General features: G+C 35.3%; 1 protein-coding gene across 1 annotated transcript in view; it reads left to right on the top strand.

Moving 5' to 3' along the window:
• LOC124989572 (A-kinase anchor protein 7-like) overlaps nucleotides 1-20,735 on the top strand; it is a 156,620-nt gene that overhangs the window by 32,244 nt on the left and 103,641 nt on the right. The window contains 3 exon segments of the mRNA XM_047559445.1: nucleotides 514-650; nucleotides 3,285-3,368; nucleotides 3,370-3,443. Coding sequence (XP_047415401.1) covers nucleotides 514-650; nucleotides 3,285-3,368; nucleotides 3,370-3,443 — 295 coding nt within the window.

Genomic DNA, 20,735 nt, shown 5'->3' with positions numbered 1-20,735 from the left:
TGCTATCCTAGAAATTTTTAAAGACCATGAGGAATAGGTTTTCAACACATTCACTTGGGGACAGATACTTCCAACAGAAAGAATGTTGTCTGCTCTTTTGACCTTTCTGGGACAAGAATAAAGCTTTCTTCTTAGAAAAGATCATAATTAGTGAGTCATACCCTGTATCACAGGGACAAATTTCTAAAAAGATATTTGACCATTGAGATTTTTTTTCCATTCAACCAGTGACCCAGTCTGCAAAAGAAGGATGTTGGGCCCAGTGCTCTGAAGATGGTCAAGCATTTTGTGATTTTCTAAACTTATACAGCCTATTAAACTATCCAAGTCAACTATCTAGCATATGTGAACAACTAAATATTTAAGCATTTGTTTAGTTACTAAATTTTAACATTGTTCTAATTTCGGTGGTTGCTTATATTTCCTCTTGATTTACAATTTGTCACACAAAAGTTTTGCTTACTTGGTATTTCTCTCTCTCTCTCTCTCTTTTTTTTTTTTATGTGTGATTAGATTACAGGAGGAATTAAGATCCTGCAAAATGCAATAATACAACAAGATAAGCGACTGACCAAAGCAATGGTTAGTGATGGTTCCTTTCATATAACTCTGCTAGTGATGCATCTGTTAAATGAAGATGAAGTAAACATGTGAGTAATATATTTTCTTGACTATTTTCTAAATTATTACCTTAATATGGGTAAACAGCAGAACCCAAAAAGATACTGAATTTCTAAAGTAGTATTCTTTGTTATAATTTATCACAACTAATAGTCAATGAATTAACTAAATAAATATTTCTCTTAAACTAGACTTTTTTTTTTTTTTTTTTTTTTTAAACTAGACTTTTTTCACTACTTGTTACTATTATCAAATAGTAACTCTTGGTTATGCAGGAGCTTTGCCCATGTTAGTTATGTAAGCAGTCTGGAGTCTGATTCTGGAATCTAGGTTGAGATTCTAGGTAAGGATTCTGGGACCATGACACAGCCGCCTTTTTTAGCTGCCTGACTTTGGGCAAATCATTTATTCTCTTGATAGATGGGGAAAACAATAGTACCAATGCACAAAGGAGCTCTTTGTATAGGGCCTGGCATGTAGTAGGCACTAGATATCATTGAGCATTAGAGCTGCCATTTTACTAGGTGAGTGAGCAATTTCAGTTTGACCTCAGTCATTCTTTGAGTCCTTGTACTCCATCCACTCCCATTCTGGGGGCATGCTATAAAGGTCAGATATGTGTCGTTGATTACTGCTTTCCAGTCTAGAGTGCAGAAACCGTACTCTTTCCCAGATCTGTGGGACACTGTGCTGAGGATTCTCCATTTTCATTTTAACCGTGTGTGTATCTCATTTTATGAAGCTCAAGTAAGAGCCAGAATGAATTTGCAGGTTACTTCTGCTTCCTAGCTTGACATATATGCCTCCTAAAGGAATGAGGAACAAGGCTTGAATTGGGAAGGGTGTGAGGAAAAAGGAAAGTAAATGAGAGAAAACAAAATAAATTAATAAAATATCCAGAAATATCATGAGTACTGGAGTTATGTCCTTTACACAATACAATCTCATGTCATGACTTTAGAGATCAGTCTTCTAATCTGTCACAAGCTTATTTGTGTGGCCTTGAGTACCTTGCAGGGTCTGAGAGGACAAAGATTTTTATTTGACTCAGTTGAATGATCACTTTGCTCTGATCTTTTGAAAGAGAACTCAAGAAGATATGGCACAAAAGCAGATGACTGAGACAGAGGACTAGTGCCCTCTTTGTGTTAGGTCTTCTAGGGTGTTTTTTTTTTTTTTTTTTTTTTTTTTTAAGTATGAAATCTACTGTTTCTGGAAAGTTTTAACTTTTCTCATGGCCCACTTTGGCATATAGTTTTATTTAAAATGAATGTGTTGAATTTCCCCAGTTAGTGATAGATGAGCGGGAAGTGGCTGTTCTGTTTTCACATGCCTTATCTCACAACACACAGCAAAGGACAATATTGAATTAGAAGTATGTATACTGCGTCCTTTTGAATGACCATAAATACAATTAGGTAAGATTGTATTTAGGATGTGCATTTGCTGGTACCATGAGAAATGTTGACATTTACAAAGCTGATCTAAGAAGTAATATATCATGATGTCATGACAGAGAAATGAGACCGAGTATGAAAGTCATGTGAGAAAATCAGTTAAAAATGTTCCAATGAAGACTAACTTAGAAATATGAAAGATCTAGAAAAAAACATAAATATAAATTTTTTCACACATTTGTTGAACAAATCATTGATCAAGATAATTTAATGGTTTATCCGAAGGACGTTTAAAGGCTTTTTTGTATAGTAAAAGCATGCTTATTTCTTTTTTAAGTAATTGCTGCCCTCTAGTGAGATCTTAATTTTTCTCATAATAAAGTACTATACTGAAATTCTGTTTAATATAGAAATAATTTATTCTAATTTCCAAAATATTCAAAATCTGATAATGTCTAGTTCAATAATATAGTAAATATTTATTTTTATAAAGAAAGGTAGATTTGAAACAGAATAAACTCTACAATGGACTAAACAACTATATCAAAGCATATAACTACAGTTGGGAAATATAATTAGACATTTTATTTGAATCAATCCAAGTATAATAAATTATATTATTATAGGGATTATCATATTTTAAAAATAATATGTATTAAGTTTAAGAATTCTAGAACTTTCAAGTAATCCAATATAAGTTCTGTGTTTGTTTTTCAGATATATTATTAGTAATTTTTTTGAGTTGTGTATGCACTATTTCCTTGGTCAAGTTTCTTGATTGACTATAAAATAGTATTTACTTTCATGTTTTTGATAGCAATCATAATTAGGGAAAGATTTAATTTACTTATACAGTTTTTGTTTAAAATTAATATTAGTTTTATACTGGTGCATTGGCACACACCTGTAAACTTTGCAACTTGGGAAGTTGAGGCAGGAGGAATGCAAGTTTGAGGCCAGTCTGGGTATCTAGCAAGACACTCAGGAACTTATGGAGGTGTTGTCTCAAAATAAAAAAAATAAAAAAAACCTGGGGGGTGTAGCTCAGTGATAAAGTACCTCTGGGTTTAATCTCTGGTACTTAAATAAAGTTAATGAGTTAATGGTAGTTTAATTATATAGGTTAAATTTAGAAGATATTTTGAGTTTTAAAATAATACAATATAAAAAGTAATTTATCTTTTGGAAATGAATTAGTTTGTTCCTTATTTGGTTCTGTATATTTTATTACTTCACGTTACTGAAAAAGAAATTATCTCTTACCAGTGGTATTGATGCGCTTTTGGAATTAAAGCCACTCATAGAAGAAATCCTCCAAGGCAAACATTTGACTTTGCCTTTCAAGGGATTGACACTTTGGAAATCAGGTTGGCTTTGTGAAGTTGGCAGAAGGAGATCACATAAACCCACTTTTGGAGATAGCAGGTAAAACAGAAACACCTCATCTGTTGAAGAATCAATTTTTTTTTTTTTTTCATTTTTGTAACAGAGATTGACATCTTCTAATTTTGGAGAGGCAGTAAAACTTCATTTTATAAGTGATCTGTTTTGGTATTTGCTTGTGTACATACAGAGAGAATCATATTGTCTGTGCTTTTTCAGGACATACTTGTCCACTTAGTTAGCTAATATATATTAATTATATATTACATAATAATTATATGTATATATAATTTATTTATTTTTAGTACTGAGGATTTAACCTTGGGGTGCTTTAGCACTGAGCTATATCCCTAGACCTTTACAAATTATTACTATTATTCTGTTTTTAGGTTTCATTCTTTATTTCAGAAGTTAGTTCTTACTGTTAATGGAGCACCACAAATTTGAATAGAAGCTACTGTGTGAAATGAACTCATTGAAGGATATATTAAAAAAAATTTAAACTATAATGCAAAAGCTTTGTTCACCCAAAACAGATTCTTTAATCAGTAAAAGTAGTCAACACTTAGCAAACATAATATGTAAATTAGCTCTACAAGAGATTTGGGGATCTAACTCAACTAAAAGAAAATATTAGCTAACAAACCTGTGATAACTGGCCAAAAATTTTAAATTTCGAGACAGGATCTCAATAAATTTCTGAGGCCAGCCTTGAACTTGAGATCTTCCTGCCTCAACCTCCTGAGCAGTTGAGATTACAGGCATGTACCACTTTTCCACTTGATATTACATTGTTTCTATGCAGTTTAATAATTGTTCATTTAAAAACACACCTTTAATTGAGGGAAGCATGGAGTAAAGATTAGTTTTCATTATTGGCAAGTTTTATTTTGTGCACTTAAGATACATGTGATGATGTTTTATGAATGTCAATGTTTTTATAGGGCATGATCATCAATCATACTAGTTGTTGAAATAGAATGATCAATTGTAGTATTCAGTATATGGTTTAAATTCACTTAGTTCATTATCCATTAGGGTATAGCAAACAGAGTTGTTTGGTTATCTTTTTAATAGAAGATTTCTGTTATTTCCTTGATGTGTTTTTATACACATTTCTTTTGGGTTGTGAATGTAAAATTCACTATTGATGTTACTGGTAAAACATCCATGTTAATATTACTAGGGTTTTTATAAATTTATCCCCTCTAAATTAATTTCTTTTACATAATGTTGGGCCCCAGGAATTATACTTTAGTAGGAATAAGTCATTCCTTCCATGTGGCAAGTAATTAGTATCAACTAGATGCTTGGAATAGAAAACTTAAAAAAAAAAAAGTTCCACAGCTGGTATCGCAATACCAGAACTTCAACTATACTACAAAGCAATAGTAACAAAAACGGCATGGTACTGGCACCAAGATAGACAGATAGATCAATGATACAGAATAGAGGACACAGACACAAACCCAAATAAATACAAATTTCTCATATTGGACAAAGGTGCCAAAAATATGCAATGGAGAAAAGATAACCTCTTCAACAAATGATGCTGGGAAAACTGGAAATCCATATGCAACAGAATGAAACTAAACCCCTATCTTTCACCCTGCACAAAAATCAACTCAAAATGGATCAAGGACCTTGAAATCAGACCAGAGATCCTGCATCTTATACAAGAAAAAGTAGGTCCAACTCTTCACCTTGTTGGCTTAGGATCAGACTTCCTTAACAGGACTCCCATAGCACAAGAAATAAAAGCAAGAATCAACAACTGGGATAGATTCAAACCAGATAGCTTTCTCTCAGCAAAGGAAACTATCAGCAATGTGAAGAGAGAGCCTACAGAGTGGGGAAAATCTTTGCCACTCATACTTCAGATAGAGCACTAATTTCCAGAATATATAAAGAACTAAAAAAACTCTACACGAAGAATACAAATAACCCAATGAACAAATGGGCTAAGGATATGAACAGACACTTCACAGAATAAGATGTATAAGCAATCAACAAACATATGAAAAAATGTTCACCATCTTTAGTAATAAGAGAAATGCAAATCAAAACTACACTGAGATTCCATCTCACCCCAATTAGAATGGCGATTATCAAGAATACAAGCAACAATAGGTGTTGGAGAGGATGTGGGGAAAAAGGTACACTCATACATTGCTGGTGGGGCTGCAAATTAGAAAAGCAATGTGGAAGATTCCTTAGAAAACTTGGAATAGACCCGCCATTTGACCCAGCTATCCCACTCCTCAGCCTATACCCAAAGGACTTAAAATCAGCATACTACAGAGATATAGCCACATCAATGTTCATAGCTGCTCAGTTCACAATAGCCAGACTGTGGAACCAACCTAGATGTCCTTCAATTGATGAATGGATAAAGAAACTGTGGTATATATATATATATATATATATATATAATGGAATATCACTCAGCCATAAAGAATAATAAAATTATGGCATTTGCAGGCAAATGGATGAAATTGGAGAATATCATGTTAAGTGAGATAAGCCAATCTCAAAAAAACCAAAGTAAGAATGATCTCGCTGATAAGCGGATGATGACACATAATGAGGGGTGGGAGGGGGGCAAGAATGGAGGAAGGAGGGACTGTCTAGAGGGAAAAGAGGGTTGGGAGGGGTTGGGGAAGGAAAAAATAACAATGAATCAAACATCATTACCCTATGTAAATGTATGATTACGCAAATGGTATGCTGTTACTCCATGTACAAACAGAAACAACATGTATCCCATTTGTTTACAATAAAAATAAATAAAATGAAAAAAAAATGTTCCTTGTCCTCTAAGGAACTTGCAGTATTGTGCAGAAATAATTAAGTAAGCAATTATAGTGCAACACTGCCTGTACATAGAGACAGGTATAGAGTTTTTTGGGCAAGTAGGAGAAGAGGTCTGTACTGAGGAAGGTTTCATAGGTCATGTAGAATTGAGCTGAGGTTTGATGGTAAGTAAAGTTTCTGTGGTTGGGCATATTGGAAGAAGACATTCCAGGCAGAAGGAAGAGCATGTGCAAAGAAATTCAGAGCATTTTAGGGACTCAGAAGTAATTTAGTTTTATTGGAGTATTAATTGCAAATCTAGGGGTATCAGTAAAATGAGATCCATATGTGAAGAGAAAAATGAAAGTGAAATAAGAGCTTGAGGGAAGTAGTGAAAGTTTGGAATAGTGAGCAAGGGAAATTGAAGGTGAAGATTTACTAAGCAATGTGTAGTGGGATTGCAGAACAATGCTAAATATGCGTTTGGGATAAGATTCCAAAAATTTATAATTTCTTGTTTTTTCAGGTAGTAGTCTAATATTTAGATGTGGGAGTGGAAAGGGGAAACCAAATTACCTCATACTTGAGTCCTTACATGGTAGATGTGTTAAAAGGACAAGGGATCAAGACACTGGTCAAGAGGGTGTTTGAGCATTTGATGTGTTACATTGTTGGGTATACATTAGGGAATGTAATCAAGTCTAGATGGGGCTCATGCTTAGAAGAAGACTGGAGCAATAGAACTGAAGGTTAGTGTTAGCAGGAAGTCCAGGAATGAGAGAGTTAGAAGGATTAGAAGTTGTGACCAGAGCAGTATATTGGATTTTAAGAATTTAGGAAATTTTTGATTAATAGAGGAAACTTCTTTCTTTAACTTAACAAAGAAAAAAAAATGGTATGATTAAGTTTCAAATACAAGACAAAATTTATTGAAATTCATTATAGAGTTCAGTAAGGTTTCTAGATACAAGATCAGTGTACAAAAATGATAGATAATTATATCTAATTTTCTAAGAGGCATGATTTATTATATCAGCAGAAACAATTAGAATGTATAGGAGTAATTCTACCAAAGAATATGCAAGACTTTTATGAGAAAATATTTTGGCTCTTGCATTTTTATCAGGCATAGTAGTCACAACACTTTTTTCATTTTTTCCTTTCCTTTTTCACTTGTTGCTAGATCATTTCTCTTCTTGAGAACTGCATTCCTAGACTAAACTAGACTATTACTGAAAACTTGGTCCTTGTCCCCAATGCCATTCCAACAATGAGGACACAGTTTTGAGAAAAAAGAAAAAAGAAGTTTTATTACTTTGCTAGCAAAGGATAAACACAGGGGACTTCTGTCCCAGAGGCTGTGATTCTGACCACCATGGAGAACAGAGGGCTTTTAAAGAGATGATTCAAAGGCTACATTCCAGGTGTGCTGTGTTGGGGGCGAAATTCATGTGTGGCCTTGAGAGACAGATGTTTCTTAGATCTTCTGGCACCCTCGATGAAGTCTGAATTACTTCATTCCTGTGATGTGTGTTTGCTCAAGGACAGATAACTTGGCTTAAGATGGGAAGAAGAGGATTCTTGCTCCCACCCCACCCCCATAGTTAAGGAGGGGGAGAGGGCAAAAGACAGGAAGTCAGTTCCTTTCAGTTTTAAAATGGGTCCCTGTTACTGTACTATCAGAAAATTACATATATAGTAGATAAAACCATGCCAGTATTTGTAGAATTAATATTACAGAATTGCTTTTGCCATAATTTTGGCTTATATTGATGATTTTATAAGGAAAAAGTTTGTGGAAATTTTCTGTGTTTATTTTAAGGGTGTTATTTAAAATGTAAATGCTAATTATAAATATTGTAAAATTTGATTAGAATATTTATTTATTTACTTGATACCAGAGATTGAATCCAGGGACACTTTGCCACAAAGCTATATCCACAGACCTTTTATAAAAATTTTTTTTTTTTTTTTTTTTTTTGGGTGCTGGGGATCGAACCCAGGGCCTTGTGCTTGCAAGCACTCTACCGACTGAGCTATCTCCCCAGCCCCTATAAAATTATTTTTAAGATTTGAGACAGGGTCCTGCTAGGTTGCCCAGGTTGACCTCAAACTTTCCATCTTCCTGCTTCATCCTTCCAAGTAGCTGGGATTACAGCTGTGTACCATAGTACCCTGTAGAATAGTTATTTTAAAATTTCAATATCAAGTCTTTGCCCTTGAGGAAGACTTTTTTTTTTTAATCTTATTTTAAATCTCATGAATGTTGAAAATTTAATTTGTTTTTGGAGTTAGAATTGTTGCTTGAAATCTTAGAATTTGGTTTATGGTTTGTTTCATTTTAAAATATAGGATATAATGTTCTTTTTGTGCATTTTCCTTGTACCTAACTTCATCTTGTCTTTTGAGTTTTAGTCTCCTTTTGTCTCTTTTTTCTTATTTTGAATGTATTTATCTATCTCATAGGGCACACTTCTTTGAAGTCATCTTAAACCCTATTTTTGGGGTAGGGTAGAACAAAGTATAAACAAACATGCAAACAAATAAACAATGTTTACTAGTCAAGTAGGACTTAAAAATCATTAATTGGTCAAGGAAAAGGTAACTCTTAGAGTCTTAATGGCAAATTCTTTAGGAACTGATGCTCACAGTAAAGAAACTTAATCTGTTTTTCTTGAACCTGGAGAAAATGCTAGAATTAAATCTTTTCTTTTGTCATATAAATACCACTGTACTCAAGAAACACTTCTTATTAGTCATTCATTCATTGTTCTTTTAAATAATTCAATGAATGCTTGCAACATTGAGAATTCCATCCATTCTTTGGAAATATTCTCACAAAACCATTTCCCAATATTGATGAAAGATCCATTGTGTGCTAAAGAATGTGAAATCTCACCAGCTTTTGATATGAATGTGAACCCAAGAAAATTAGTTTGTAAGTTTAGCAAAGGCCACTGCCTCTGTAATTTCTTTTCTTAATTCCAAAGGTATTAGGTACTGTTGCTTAAATATATTTATGTTTTCTAAAAATTTCAACAATGTTAACAAAAAATGAAAAACAGAATTCTGTTCCCCTTATGCAATTTGTTTGTTATACTTGCTTTTAATCTCTTAGGTGGATGTTGTACTGTAACTTTTGGTTATGGTTTTTATGCACATTCGTAAGAAATCTAAAATTTTTTTTTTGGAACTTTAGTTATACATAGTAGTTGGGATCATCCTGACAAACTCATACATACATGGAAATGGATTTCAGTTTGTGATCCCCTTTTCCCATTCATCCTTCTTCCCCTCTTTCATTCTCCTTCCTTTACTCTATTTGACTTACTTTCTCTCATCTATAAGTTTATATTTGATTGGTTCTTCATATTATCCTATCCTTCCCTCCCCCTTTACTTTGTTTTACACCTGCTTCCACATACGACAATGGACTTCTGAGTTTCTGAGTTTGACTTATTTCACTTAGCATGATATTCTACATTTCCATCTATGTAGCAGCATATGCTCCATAATTTCGTTCTTTCTTTATGGCCGAGTAGAACTCCATTGTATACATATACCACAGTTTCTTAATCATTTGTCTATTGATGGGTATCTGGGTTGATTCTAGGGAAAACTGTCATGGAATTGTATTTTACCACTTAATTGAATTGTTGCACCTGCATAATCATTGCACCCTGTTTTTTTGAGTCCAAAAATAGGTTTATAAACTTTCATCATGTAATTTTCCCTTGGTATGATTCTGTTCCTAAGGCCTCTTAGAAGGTAAACAAGGAAGCAATGTATTCACCAGTGGTATAAGGATGCATATTTGTCGTCTTGCACACTGCGAGCCGCAGCCTAGAATTCTCTGTGCATGTACATTGTCAATATTATTTCCAAAACTGATTTGTGTGGTTTGTTAGAGTGCTGTTGTACTAATCATAAACACATTTTATATGAGTGATACTGAGGATGATGTGTGAAATAATGAAACCAATGATAATAACACAGCTTTAGACGGAGAAGATTAAATTTTATAAGTCTGTACTTCTCAGCACTGTAGTAAATTTTCTCAAGTCTAATCTTTCAACTATAATACACAAATCAACAGCAACCTATGTGTTAACTTTTTTTCCAAATTGGAAATAAGTTCACTAAACTACCAAGAAGATATGATTGGTGTAGATTTGTACTACTCAACTTTAATGTATATTCACAAGTAGTCTGTGCATCCTAATCTTGTACCAAGGACAGTTTAGTAATAAGTGATTTTTTATTTATTTTTGGCACTGGGGTGAACCCTGGGGTACTTTGCCACTGAGCTATATCCCCAGCCCCTTTTAAACAATTTTTATTTTGAAATAGGGACTTGCTAAATTGCTGAGTTTGACCTTGAACTTGTGATTTTCTTTTGACAACCTCTCAAGTCACTGGGATTACAGGTATAAATCACCAGGGCTGAGAGTAGTAAGTGATTTTTAAACTATACCAGTGTAGTTCTTTTTATTAGAACATTATAGTTATACACAATAACTGGGTTCATTTTTTACAAAATCATACATGCATGGAATTTAATGTACTCCATTTCAGTTCTCAGAGCCCTCCCCACTTTCTTCTCCTCGTCCCTCCCTCTGTTCTTTCTCTATTCTGTGAACATCCTTTCACTTTTTTTTTAAATTTATTTTTGATTGGTGCTTCATCCATATGCATAAAGATGGAATTCACTGTAGTATATTTAAATATGCACATAGAATGCTTTCGTTAAATTCATTCTGCTTTTCTTCCTCTTTCTGGTTCCTCTTTTTTCTCTCTATTTCTCTCTCTTTCTTCTCCACTGATTTGATTCCCTATATCTTTATGATATCTTAACCTCCTCACCTGCTTCCCCTTATTTTGCTCTGGCATTTACGCTTGATTTTCTAAGTCTGGTTCATGATGTTCTGCAGTTATATCCATTTATTGGCAAATTCCATAATTTCATTCTTTATGACTGAGTATAACTCCACTGTGTATGTATACTACATTTTCTTGATACATTCATCTATTGACGAGCATCCAGGTTGGTTCTATAATTTGACTATTGTAAATTGTGCTGCTGTAAACATTGCTGTAGCTGTAGCAATTAATATGCTGATTTTAGTTCTTTTGGATAAATACCAAGGAGTGGGACAACTGGGTCACGTGGTGGTTCATTCCTAGTTTTTTTGAGGAATCTCCGTATTGCTTTTCAAAGTGCTTGTACTAATTTGCAGTTCCACCAACAATGTACAAGTGTACCTTTTTCTCCATATCTTCTCCAGCATTTATTGTTATTTGTAAACTTGGTGATTGCCATTCTGAGTGGGATGAGATAAAAATCTTAGTGTGGTTTTGGTTTGCATTGCCCTGATTGCTAAAGATGCTGAACATTTTTTTCTTGTATTTGTTGGCTATTTGTGTTTCTTGTTTTGAAAAATATCTGTTTAGTTCTTTTTCCCATTTATTGATTGGGTTATTTGTTTTTTTTGTGTGTGTGTGTGTGTTAAGCTTTTTGAGTTCTTTATGTATTCTGAATACTAATCCCTTGTCAGTGGAGTAGCTGGCCAATTTTTCTCCCATTTTGTAGACTTTTCACACTCTTGTTTCCTTTTTAGTACAGAAGCTTTTTAGTTGGTGGCATCCTACGTATTGATTCTTGGTTTTATTTCTTGATCTTCAGGGGTCTTGTTAATAAAGTTGATGACTGCACCAATATAATGGAGTGTTGATCCTCTTTTTTTTTTTTTTTTTAATAGCAGTTGCAAACTTTTTGGTCTAATTACTAAATTATTGATCCACCTGGATTTCACTTTTTGCAGGGTGAAAGAGAGGGATCTAGTTTCATTCTTCTATAAATGAATATCCAGTTTTCCCAGCACCATTTTTTAAAAAGGTTATCTTTTCTCCCACATATATTTTTGGCACTTTTTCAAGTATCAGATGAGTGTAAGTATGTGGGTTTGTCTCCATGTCTTCTATTCTGTTTCATTGTTTTTCATGTCTATTTTGAAGCCAATACCACAGCATAGTTCTTTAAAGCTGCACATAATGTTTGCACCCCACATTTTAGCAGAAAAATTTGGCATAAAATCTGCTCTGATTATTCAGTTAAATATGATATATAACTCTACCCTGGCTCTATTTTCTATTCAGCCCTTATTTAGCAACCATCCCTCTACAAATTTGGACACCCCTTGCCAAGGGTTGTACTCTCCCTCTTTCTAGAGATGGCCCACATTCTGCCTTGAATGCACCCCAAAGCTTCTTACTATCTCGATAGCCCACTTCTTCCTTGAATGTATCTCTCTTTTCCTAAATATACTTTTGTCTGTGTCTCTGACTAGTGTGTGCTGAAGTTCTTTTCCCTCACACATGACAAGCAGACCCCTTGTCCTGAGTTAAGGTCCCTCTCTCTGGGAGCTCCTCGGATCTCTGGTGACATAACTTTCAGAAAAATATGTTTCAATGACATGAGTACTATGTTTCTAAAAACTGTAAAATATAAGCTACAAAGGCATGTCACCAAAGAAGAGCTCTCTGGGAAGGGTGCTGAGAATTACCAGAGAAGAACAGGACTCAGGACAAGTTGGATCCTTGATCTATGAGATGGAACAGAATTTCTTCATGTGCCAATAGAGGCACAGAGATTATTTAGGAGAGTACAGAATACACAAGGAGAACATGGACCATCTGGAGATTAAGAGGTGTGTTTTCATGGTTCCCAGCTGTTCTTTTAAAGGAAACTTGGTGAGGGTGGTTTGGGAAGGTATGTGGGAATGACATCAGCCTGATAATCTCAAGATGTTTTATGGTGATCTGGTCATTCTTAGGATCCTTAGGCTGATGAAGACCTAAGGATCAATAGATAATGCTGAAAAGTCCCCCAAATTATAGGCTTCTCAAAATACTGTATCTCTTTGCCTAATCTGTTTATTGGTGGGCTAATTAACAATACACAAGGTAATTATCCTAAATAGGTGAATTTATGGCAAGTTTAAGATTTATAGAAATTTGGGAGTGACAGGCCTGGAAAAGTATGTGGAACCTCAGATTAAAATTATACTTCCTTGTCCTTCCTTTATGTCTTTTTTTTTTTTTTTTTTGGTACTAGGGTTTGAACTCAGGGGCACTCAACCACTGAGCCACATCCCCAACCATATTTTGTATTTTCTTTAGAGACAGGGTCTCACCTAGTTGCTTAGGGACTTGCTTTTGCTGAGGTTGGCTTTGAATGCTTGATCCTCTTGCCTCAGCCTCAGGAGCCACTGAGAGAGATTACAGGCGTGTACCGCTGTGCCCAACTCCTTTATGGCTTCTTAATACCTATTTTAAAATATATTTTATCCTACTTCATTTCAAAGAGAGCACACCCATCTTTGCTCCATATGCACCTGTGGGTTTTATGGTGGTAGCTGGTTGAGGAAGTAGTTCAGCTATTTGACACTCTTGTGTCTGAGCTTCCTACTGTGATCCTGAGTGATCTTGTTTTCCAGGAAAAAACAGTACCTTTTCCTTTCCTAGCATTACCTTAATTCTTAGGATTAAGAAGGTATAGAAAATTAGGCATTTACATGGCATTTCTCCACATTTAAAATGATGAAATTGCCCTGAAAAGCTTTTTCCATAGAAAAGGATATGTGATTTTATTCATTTTTTTTATAGCCAAATGCAATTTTGTTAAGAAGGTTATTAGATTGAGAGATTGCCAAAGATTTAGCCTGCTGAAATTATAATGGTCTTTGAAAATCTTGTTTCAAAATGAGAAAAGTGCCCTTGGTTAGCATGATAAAAGATTTCAAGTACATTTATCTCATAAAAGGAAAAACGAAAGATTTTTATAATGTTCATTTGAATATCATGCTTTCTCTTAGTTTAGACTGTCATTTCCCTCTAAAGATGGCAGCCCTGTTTTTCTGCTCATGGTGGAGAGTATGTTTAGTCACTGTTATCTTTGGGTCCTTATAGGCTGCTCTGTTGTTGCTACATGAAATCTTGGACTGAGTGTCCCAGCAGCCTGCTGATCCTGTACCTAAGAGCCTGGGTTAGGCTCCTATCAGAAATGTCAGAACAACCTCACCTTTAGAATTAAGCAAAGATTGGTTTCTTTTGCTAGGCTTGTCTGCATTTCCAGTCCTGCGCCAGTGAGGACCACCAGTGCCTTGGTTTCACTTCTGCCTCTGTTTGCACACCCTCCAGGCACAAGTCCTTCACACTGCCTCTCCTTTCTCACCTCTTTCTTAATCCTTTTCCTTGTCCCCTCTCTTATTTACTTGATATTCCATCAAACTCTTTAAATGAACTTACTTTGTGACAGGTGTTATTCTGGTTATTTTTTACATATTTGTTTATTTGGTCGTAGCAAATCTATAATGTAGGGACCATTATCACCACCCTCATTTAATTGAGGTACAAAGAGGTTAAAGTAATTTGTTAGTAAGCATAAAGCCAGGACTCAAATTCAGACAGTCTGAATCCAGATTCTGTACTATTCAGTTATATTGTAAAATAGCAACTGGACTCCCTAAACTTCATCTAAGAATACCCCTGTACCTTCTTGCCTTAGCTGAAAACCTAGCTATTATCTGAGATGATATGGGGGAAGGCTGTTCATTTCACCAAACTCCTCAGGCCTGGAGGCCGCAGTCTTGTTAGTTCTCAATTGCTTTGTCCCTGTTGTACTTTCACACACAGCGCTTCCCATATTGGCAGTTCATTTCATTTGGTTTTGTTATTCTCTACCTCTTCTTTTTCCGGTCACCTGAATGTTTCCTCCACTTTTTGAGGATTTTCTTTCTTAGCTTACGTTGTGGTCCTTGTTTGCTTTCACGACATGAGTGCAGCCTGTTTGGCCATCCTGGCTCAGAATGAGTTTGGGAGCCAGAATTGATTTTGCATGCTTGTGCAGCCTCTTACCAGCTGGGTGCCTTGAAGCAATTTAGTTAACCTCTCAGTCCTTTTCCCTTATTTGTGAAATAGGCATAGTAGCAACTTTCAAAATAAATGAGTGGTTAGCACAATATTTGACACGTATACAATGTTAAATAGGTGGTAGCAATTATAATTATTCATGATAAATACCCCACTTCAACACTATCAAAACTATTTCCTTTCCTTCTTCCTTCCTTTCTCCTTCCTTACTGGAATTGAAACCAGGGATGCTCTATCATTAAACTACACCCCCAGCCCTTTAAGCTTTTTTTATTTTTATTTTTATTTTTTTTTTAATTTTGGGATAGGTCTTGCTATTTCCTAGTCTGACCTCAAGCTTGCCGTCCTCCCACCTCACCCTCCCGAATCTCTGGGGTTATAGGTATTTATTGCCAACTATGAGTTTTCTTAAAGTACCTTACATCCCACACTCATCCTCCCTCTCATAGTCTGTAAGCATGGTGAAAGCTTTAACTTTTCAGCTCTGTAACTATCCTATTTCTAAGACTTTAAACTTGGACATAGTTATCTATAGCTGTGACTTCCAGCCCTTCTTGCATGTACTATGGTACCTGGCTGTCTTTGATCTTCTTGAAAGCCTCATCCATATATTCTTGGAAGTAGGCCACCAGGGCTATGTATGGGCAAATGGTGACACATAAATCTGGCCACTGACCATCACACATCACACAGGTGTGGGTGTCCCTGCCTGCAAACCAGTTCTTGCCCAGAAACAGAACAGGGTCCAGTAGCTTGCACTGCAGTGTGTGCAGCTTAATCATCTCCAGGGACCACTTATTCACCTTGATGAGGCTGTTGCCCCTTTTGAAGTGTGTCACGGCTGTGGTTGTCTTCTTGCCTCCAAAGACCTTCAGGACTGCAGTGTGTTCTTGGACCACATGGCTGCAGTGTAGACTGGTGCTCCTCATGTGCAGCCACTCAACCAGAAAAGGCTTGCTGATGGCTTTCTGCTTGTGAAATCTAGCGGGTGCTTTGAATTTATTCACACAGCAGAGCACACACTCCTTTCCTTAAATTCTCCTTCTGAGACCACTTTCTTCATTTTTCTTTTCTTTTCTTTTTTTTTCTTTCCTCTTTTTCTCTTTGGGTACTGGAGATTGAACCCAGGGGCACTTTACCACTGAGTTACATCCCCAGTCCTTCTTTTCTTTTCTTTTTCTTTTTTTAATTTTGAGACAGAATCTTGCTAAGTTCCTGAGGACCTTACTAAATTGCTGAGGCTGACCTCTAACTTGTGATCTTCCTGCCTCAGCCTCCAGAGTTGCTGGGATTACAGGCATGCACCATCTTGCCTGATTTTTATTTTTATTTTTTGCACATATTTTTTAGTTTCCATTATTAGCTTATCTCGTGGTTTCTTTTCCCCGTTTGTATTTTGGGGTTTCTGAATTCTCCTCTTCTTGGTTGTGTTTCTTTTTTTTGTGTGGACTCTCTTGTGAATCTCTCCACTAGTTTTACAGGAACTTGAACCAGAGATCTGAATGTCTTCCTAGACCCAGCTTCACTCATTCCAGAGAGTCAGTGATCAGGCACTATAGATGTGACCTCTTAAATATGTCTCCATCTGTCCCCTCTCGCTGTTCTGTTGCTGTACCTCAGCTCCACGCTGTTTGTCTCTTACTCCTTACTGCAGTGGTCTCCCTGCCTGCAGTCTGCCCCTCTGTTTTCATACTGTTTTTCTGAAGCACATAAATAATTATTTTATGCTTCCTGCTTTAAACAATTTATTGACCCTCTTTTGAATTTAACATAAAATCCATTCTTGTTACTGTGGCATTAAGATTCACAGCTATTTGACTGAGATCTGTTCATGTGATCAGAGAGCAACCACTGATTTTTTTAAGATTTCAATTTTAGTTATTATAAAATATACATAAATTTACCATCTTGGGATTGGGGTTGTGGCTCAGTGGCAGAGAGCTTGCCTAGCACATGTGAGGCACTGGATTTGACCCTTAGCACCACATAACAAATAAAATAAAGGCACTCTGTCCATCTACAACTACAAAAAATTAAAAAAAAATTTACCATCTTAATCATTTTTAAGTGTCCAGTTGAGTAGGGTTAAGTATATTCACATTATTGTGCAACCAATCTCCAGAAACATTTTCATCTTGTAAAATTAAAGATGAATGGATACAGAAAATGTGGTATATATACACAATGGAACATTACTCAGCCTTAAAGAAGAATGAAAGTAAGGCATTTGCAGGTAAATGTATTGAACTAGAGAATATCATGCTAAGTGAAATAAGCCAATCCCCAAAAAACCAAAGGGCCAAATGTTTTCTTTGATAAGTGGATGCTGATTCATAGTGGGGGGGGGTAGGGAAGAATGAAGAACTTCAGATTATGCAGAGGTGAGTGAGGGGAGCGGTGGGGTGGTGGGGATGGGAAGCACAGTAGAATGAGATGGACATTATTATACTATATACATATCTGATTACATGACCAGTGTGACTCTGCACCATGTACAGCCAGAGGAATGAGAAGTTCTGTTCCATTTGTGTACAATGTGTCAAAAGGCATACTACTGTCATGTATAACCAATTAGAACAAATAAAAAAATTTTAAAAAGTCACACATAGACAAAAACAACTGAATACCTAATAACTATCCTCCCCTATTGCTGCCCTTATCCATGGCAACTACCATTCCCAACACTGCAAAAACAAAAACAAGAACTCAATTTTTTGATATATAACTAGAAGTGAAATTGCTGAGTCATATGGTAATACTATTTTTGATTTTTTGAGAGAGATTTTATATTGTTTTCTATAGAAACTGCATCATTTTACATTCTCATCAATAGTGTGTGAGACACATGTTGTGGTTTCAATTTGCATTTTCTTGATGATTTGCAATGTTGAGCCTTTTCTCATAAGTCTTTTTGCTATTTATCTTTTTTTTGGGTAAATATCTATTTAAGTACTTTATTCAGTTTTCAATCAGGTTGTTTATTTGTTGTTAAATTTTAGGAATTATTTATATTCTGAATATTAATTCCATGTCAGACATATGATTTGCAAGTATTTTCTTTTATTCCAGAGGTTGCTTTTCATTCAAAGGACATTTGATTATGTCCTTTGATACATGGAAGATTGAAATTTTTTTCCATACTGGGGATTGAACTGAGGGCCTCATGCATGCTAGGCAAGTGCTGTAATACTGAACTACATCCCCAACCCTCTTTAAAAATTTGAGACAGGATCTTGTTAAGTTGCCCAGACTGACCTTGAATGTGTGATCCTCTTGCCTCAGCATCCTGAGTAGTTGGGATTACAGGCATGTGCCACTGTGCCCAGCACTGAAGATTTTAATTTCACTGAGGTCCAGTTTATCTATTTGTTATTTACTTTTTGGGGGGGTGGGGTGGTACCAGGGATTGAACTCAGGGGCATATGACCACTGAACCACATTCTCAGGCCTATTTCATTATAATTAGAGGAGCATTTGTATCTGTGTCTTCTTTAGTTTCTTTTAGATACATTGTGTAGTTTTTAGTATATAAATCTTTCACCTTCTTGGTGGTTTATTCATAAGGGTATTATTATTTCTAGCACTGTTGTTTACTTTACTTGTATTACTGATTTTGTGAAGACTCATTTCAAGTATTACTTCTGAAATAAAGGCTTGTTCTGGTTCTTCAAAGTAGAAATGACCAGTTATGTAAATCTCCCTATATTTTAGACAGATGACTATTATAGAAACTATCACACCTTATTGCATTTACTATTTTGAAATTATTCTCAACCAGGATTATAGTAATTTGAGGAAATCTCTAATCTTTGTGTCCAAAGAGACTGCCACTTAATAGAGAGCCAATAAATATATACAATTTAATAATTTTTATGTGGTACTGGAGATGGAACCCAGAGGCACTCTACCACTAAGCTACATCCAGCCCTTTTTTATTTTGAGACAAGGTCTTTCTAATCTGCTTATATTGAACACAAATTTATGATCTGCCTGCCTCAGCCTCCTGAGTAGCTGGGATTACAGGTGTTGGCCACTGTGCTCAGCCATAAATATATTTTAATAGATAAATAAATGAAAAAATGTGATATAAACATAAAAGTATAAGTGGGAGAACATTTAACTTTAGGCAGTCTCTCTTTCCCCATTGACATTTATGCCTAAATTTTGCTTGAGAGTTAAATTAAGTCCAGGGTTCTAGAATGGAATCCTCTGAGGATGATGTACCAGAACTCTCTTGGACAGTTCACTTGAACTCTGAGCCATATCCCAGGCTGGCCTCATTACTTTTACTGACAGTCAGTGATGTGTTAAGAACACAAGCTCAATAATAGAAGGGAGGCCAGTGTTAGGATGCACTGCCTGGCTATCTTTCTGCTTGCCTGCACTAGAGCGAATGTCATTCCTTACATCAAGGTGTGATTTTAAAGACTTGATTTTAAGAATGAAGAGTGAAGTATTTTAAAATTGTTTGACAGGTTTACCCAGTAATCAATTGGAAATATCTATTTTAAATGATGAGTATAAAATTTTTAAATCGAAGTTCATCTCAACATTGTGTCAACCTTTATTTTTAAGCATATAGTCCAAATCACTTGCTAAACTCATCTAAAATGAAATAACTAATGAAGCATGTGGAAAAAGGAATCCTTTAAATAGTAATATCATAGAACAACAAAAATGGTTTTACAGCTTTTATGTCTTTAAAGACTTAGATGACTAAAAAGTGATTCTAATTTTTTTTTTTGGTACCAGGGTTTGAACTGAGGGGCACTCAACTACTGAGCCACATCCCCAGCCCTATTTTGTATTTGATTTAGACACAGGGTCTCACTGAATTGCTTAGTGCCTTGCTTTTGCTGAGGCTCACTTTGAACTCTTGATCCTCCTGCCTCTGCCTCCTGACCCGCTAGGATTACAGGCGTGTGCCACTGTGCCCAGCTTAAGGTATATTTTTAAGATACTGTTCTTCAGATGAGTTTTGTCTTTAGCTCGGAGTTAAATTATATTATTTAGGAAGCACTCTTAGCTGATTTCTAAAGGATGTCCCATGTATTTGTTGTGTGATTTTCTCTTTAGCGCTTGAAGGAATTTCTGTGCTACTAGGAAAAAGTGAACCATCTCTTTAATTATTCATAAGATTCTCTTCTAGAACATAAGTTAACATAAATGAAAAATGACTTGTGGTTTCACATTAGCAAAAACTCATCTCAAAAGTGATATTTCTATAATCATTGCCTGGTACTCGTACTAAACAATAGATTATACTGAGATTAGAGATAATCTCAGTTAAGAAATGCTTTTCAGAAAGAAAACATTTTTCTCCTATTTGTATATACCTAGAAAATGCAGTGTACTGAGAAAACACTGTAAGAAAAATTAAATGTGCTTTGTGACAAATATTTGAAAGAGTAATGTGAATAAATATTTAACATCCAAGATTTTGGACCCAGTGAATAATGAGATCTGTTAGGTCAAAATCTGATGTAACTGAAACCAACAAATTGAAAATGTTGTTTCTTTAGACTCATGCAGTAATGAGATTATTATATCCAATAAGATAATATACAAAAATTAATGTGCATAGTGAAGAATAGTACAGATACCTACTAT

The sequence above is a fragment of the Sciurus carolinensis genome, chromosome 7, assembly GCF_902686445.1.
Source record: "Sciurus carolinensis chromosome 7, mSciCar1.2, whole genome shotgun sequence".
NCBI lineage: Eukaryota > Metazoa > Chordata > Mammalia > Rodentia > Sciuridae > Sciurus > Sciurus carolinensis.
This window is presented reverse-complemented; position numbering and strand designations above follow the sequence as displayed.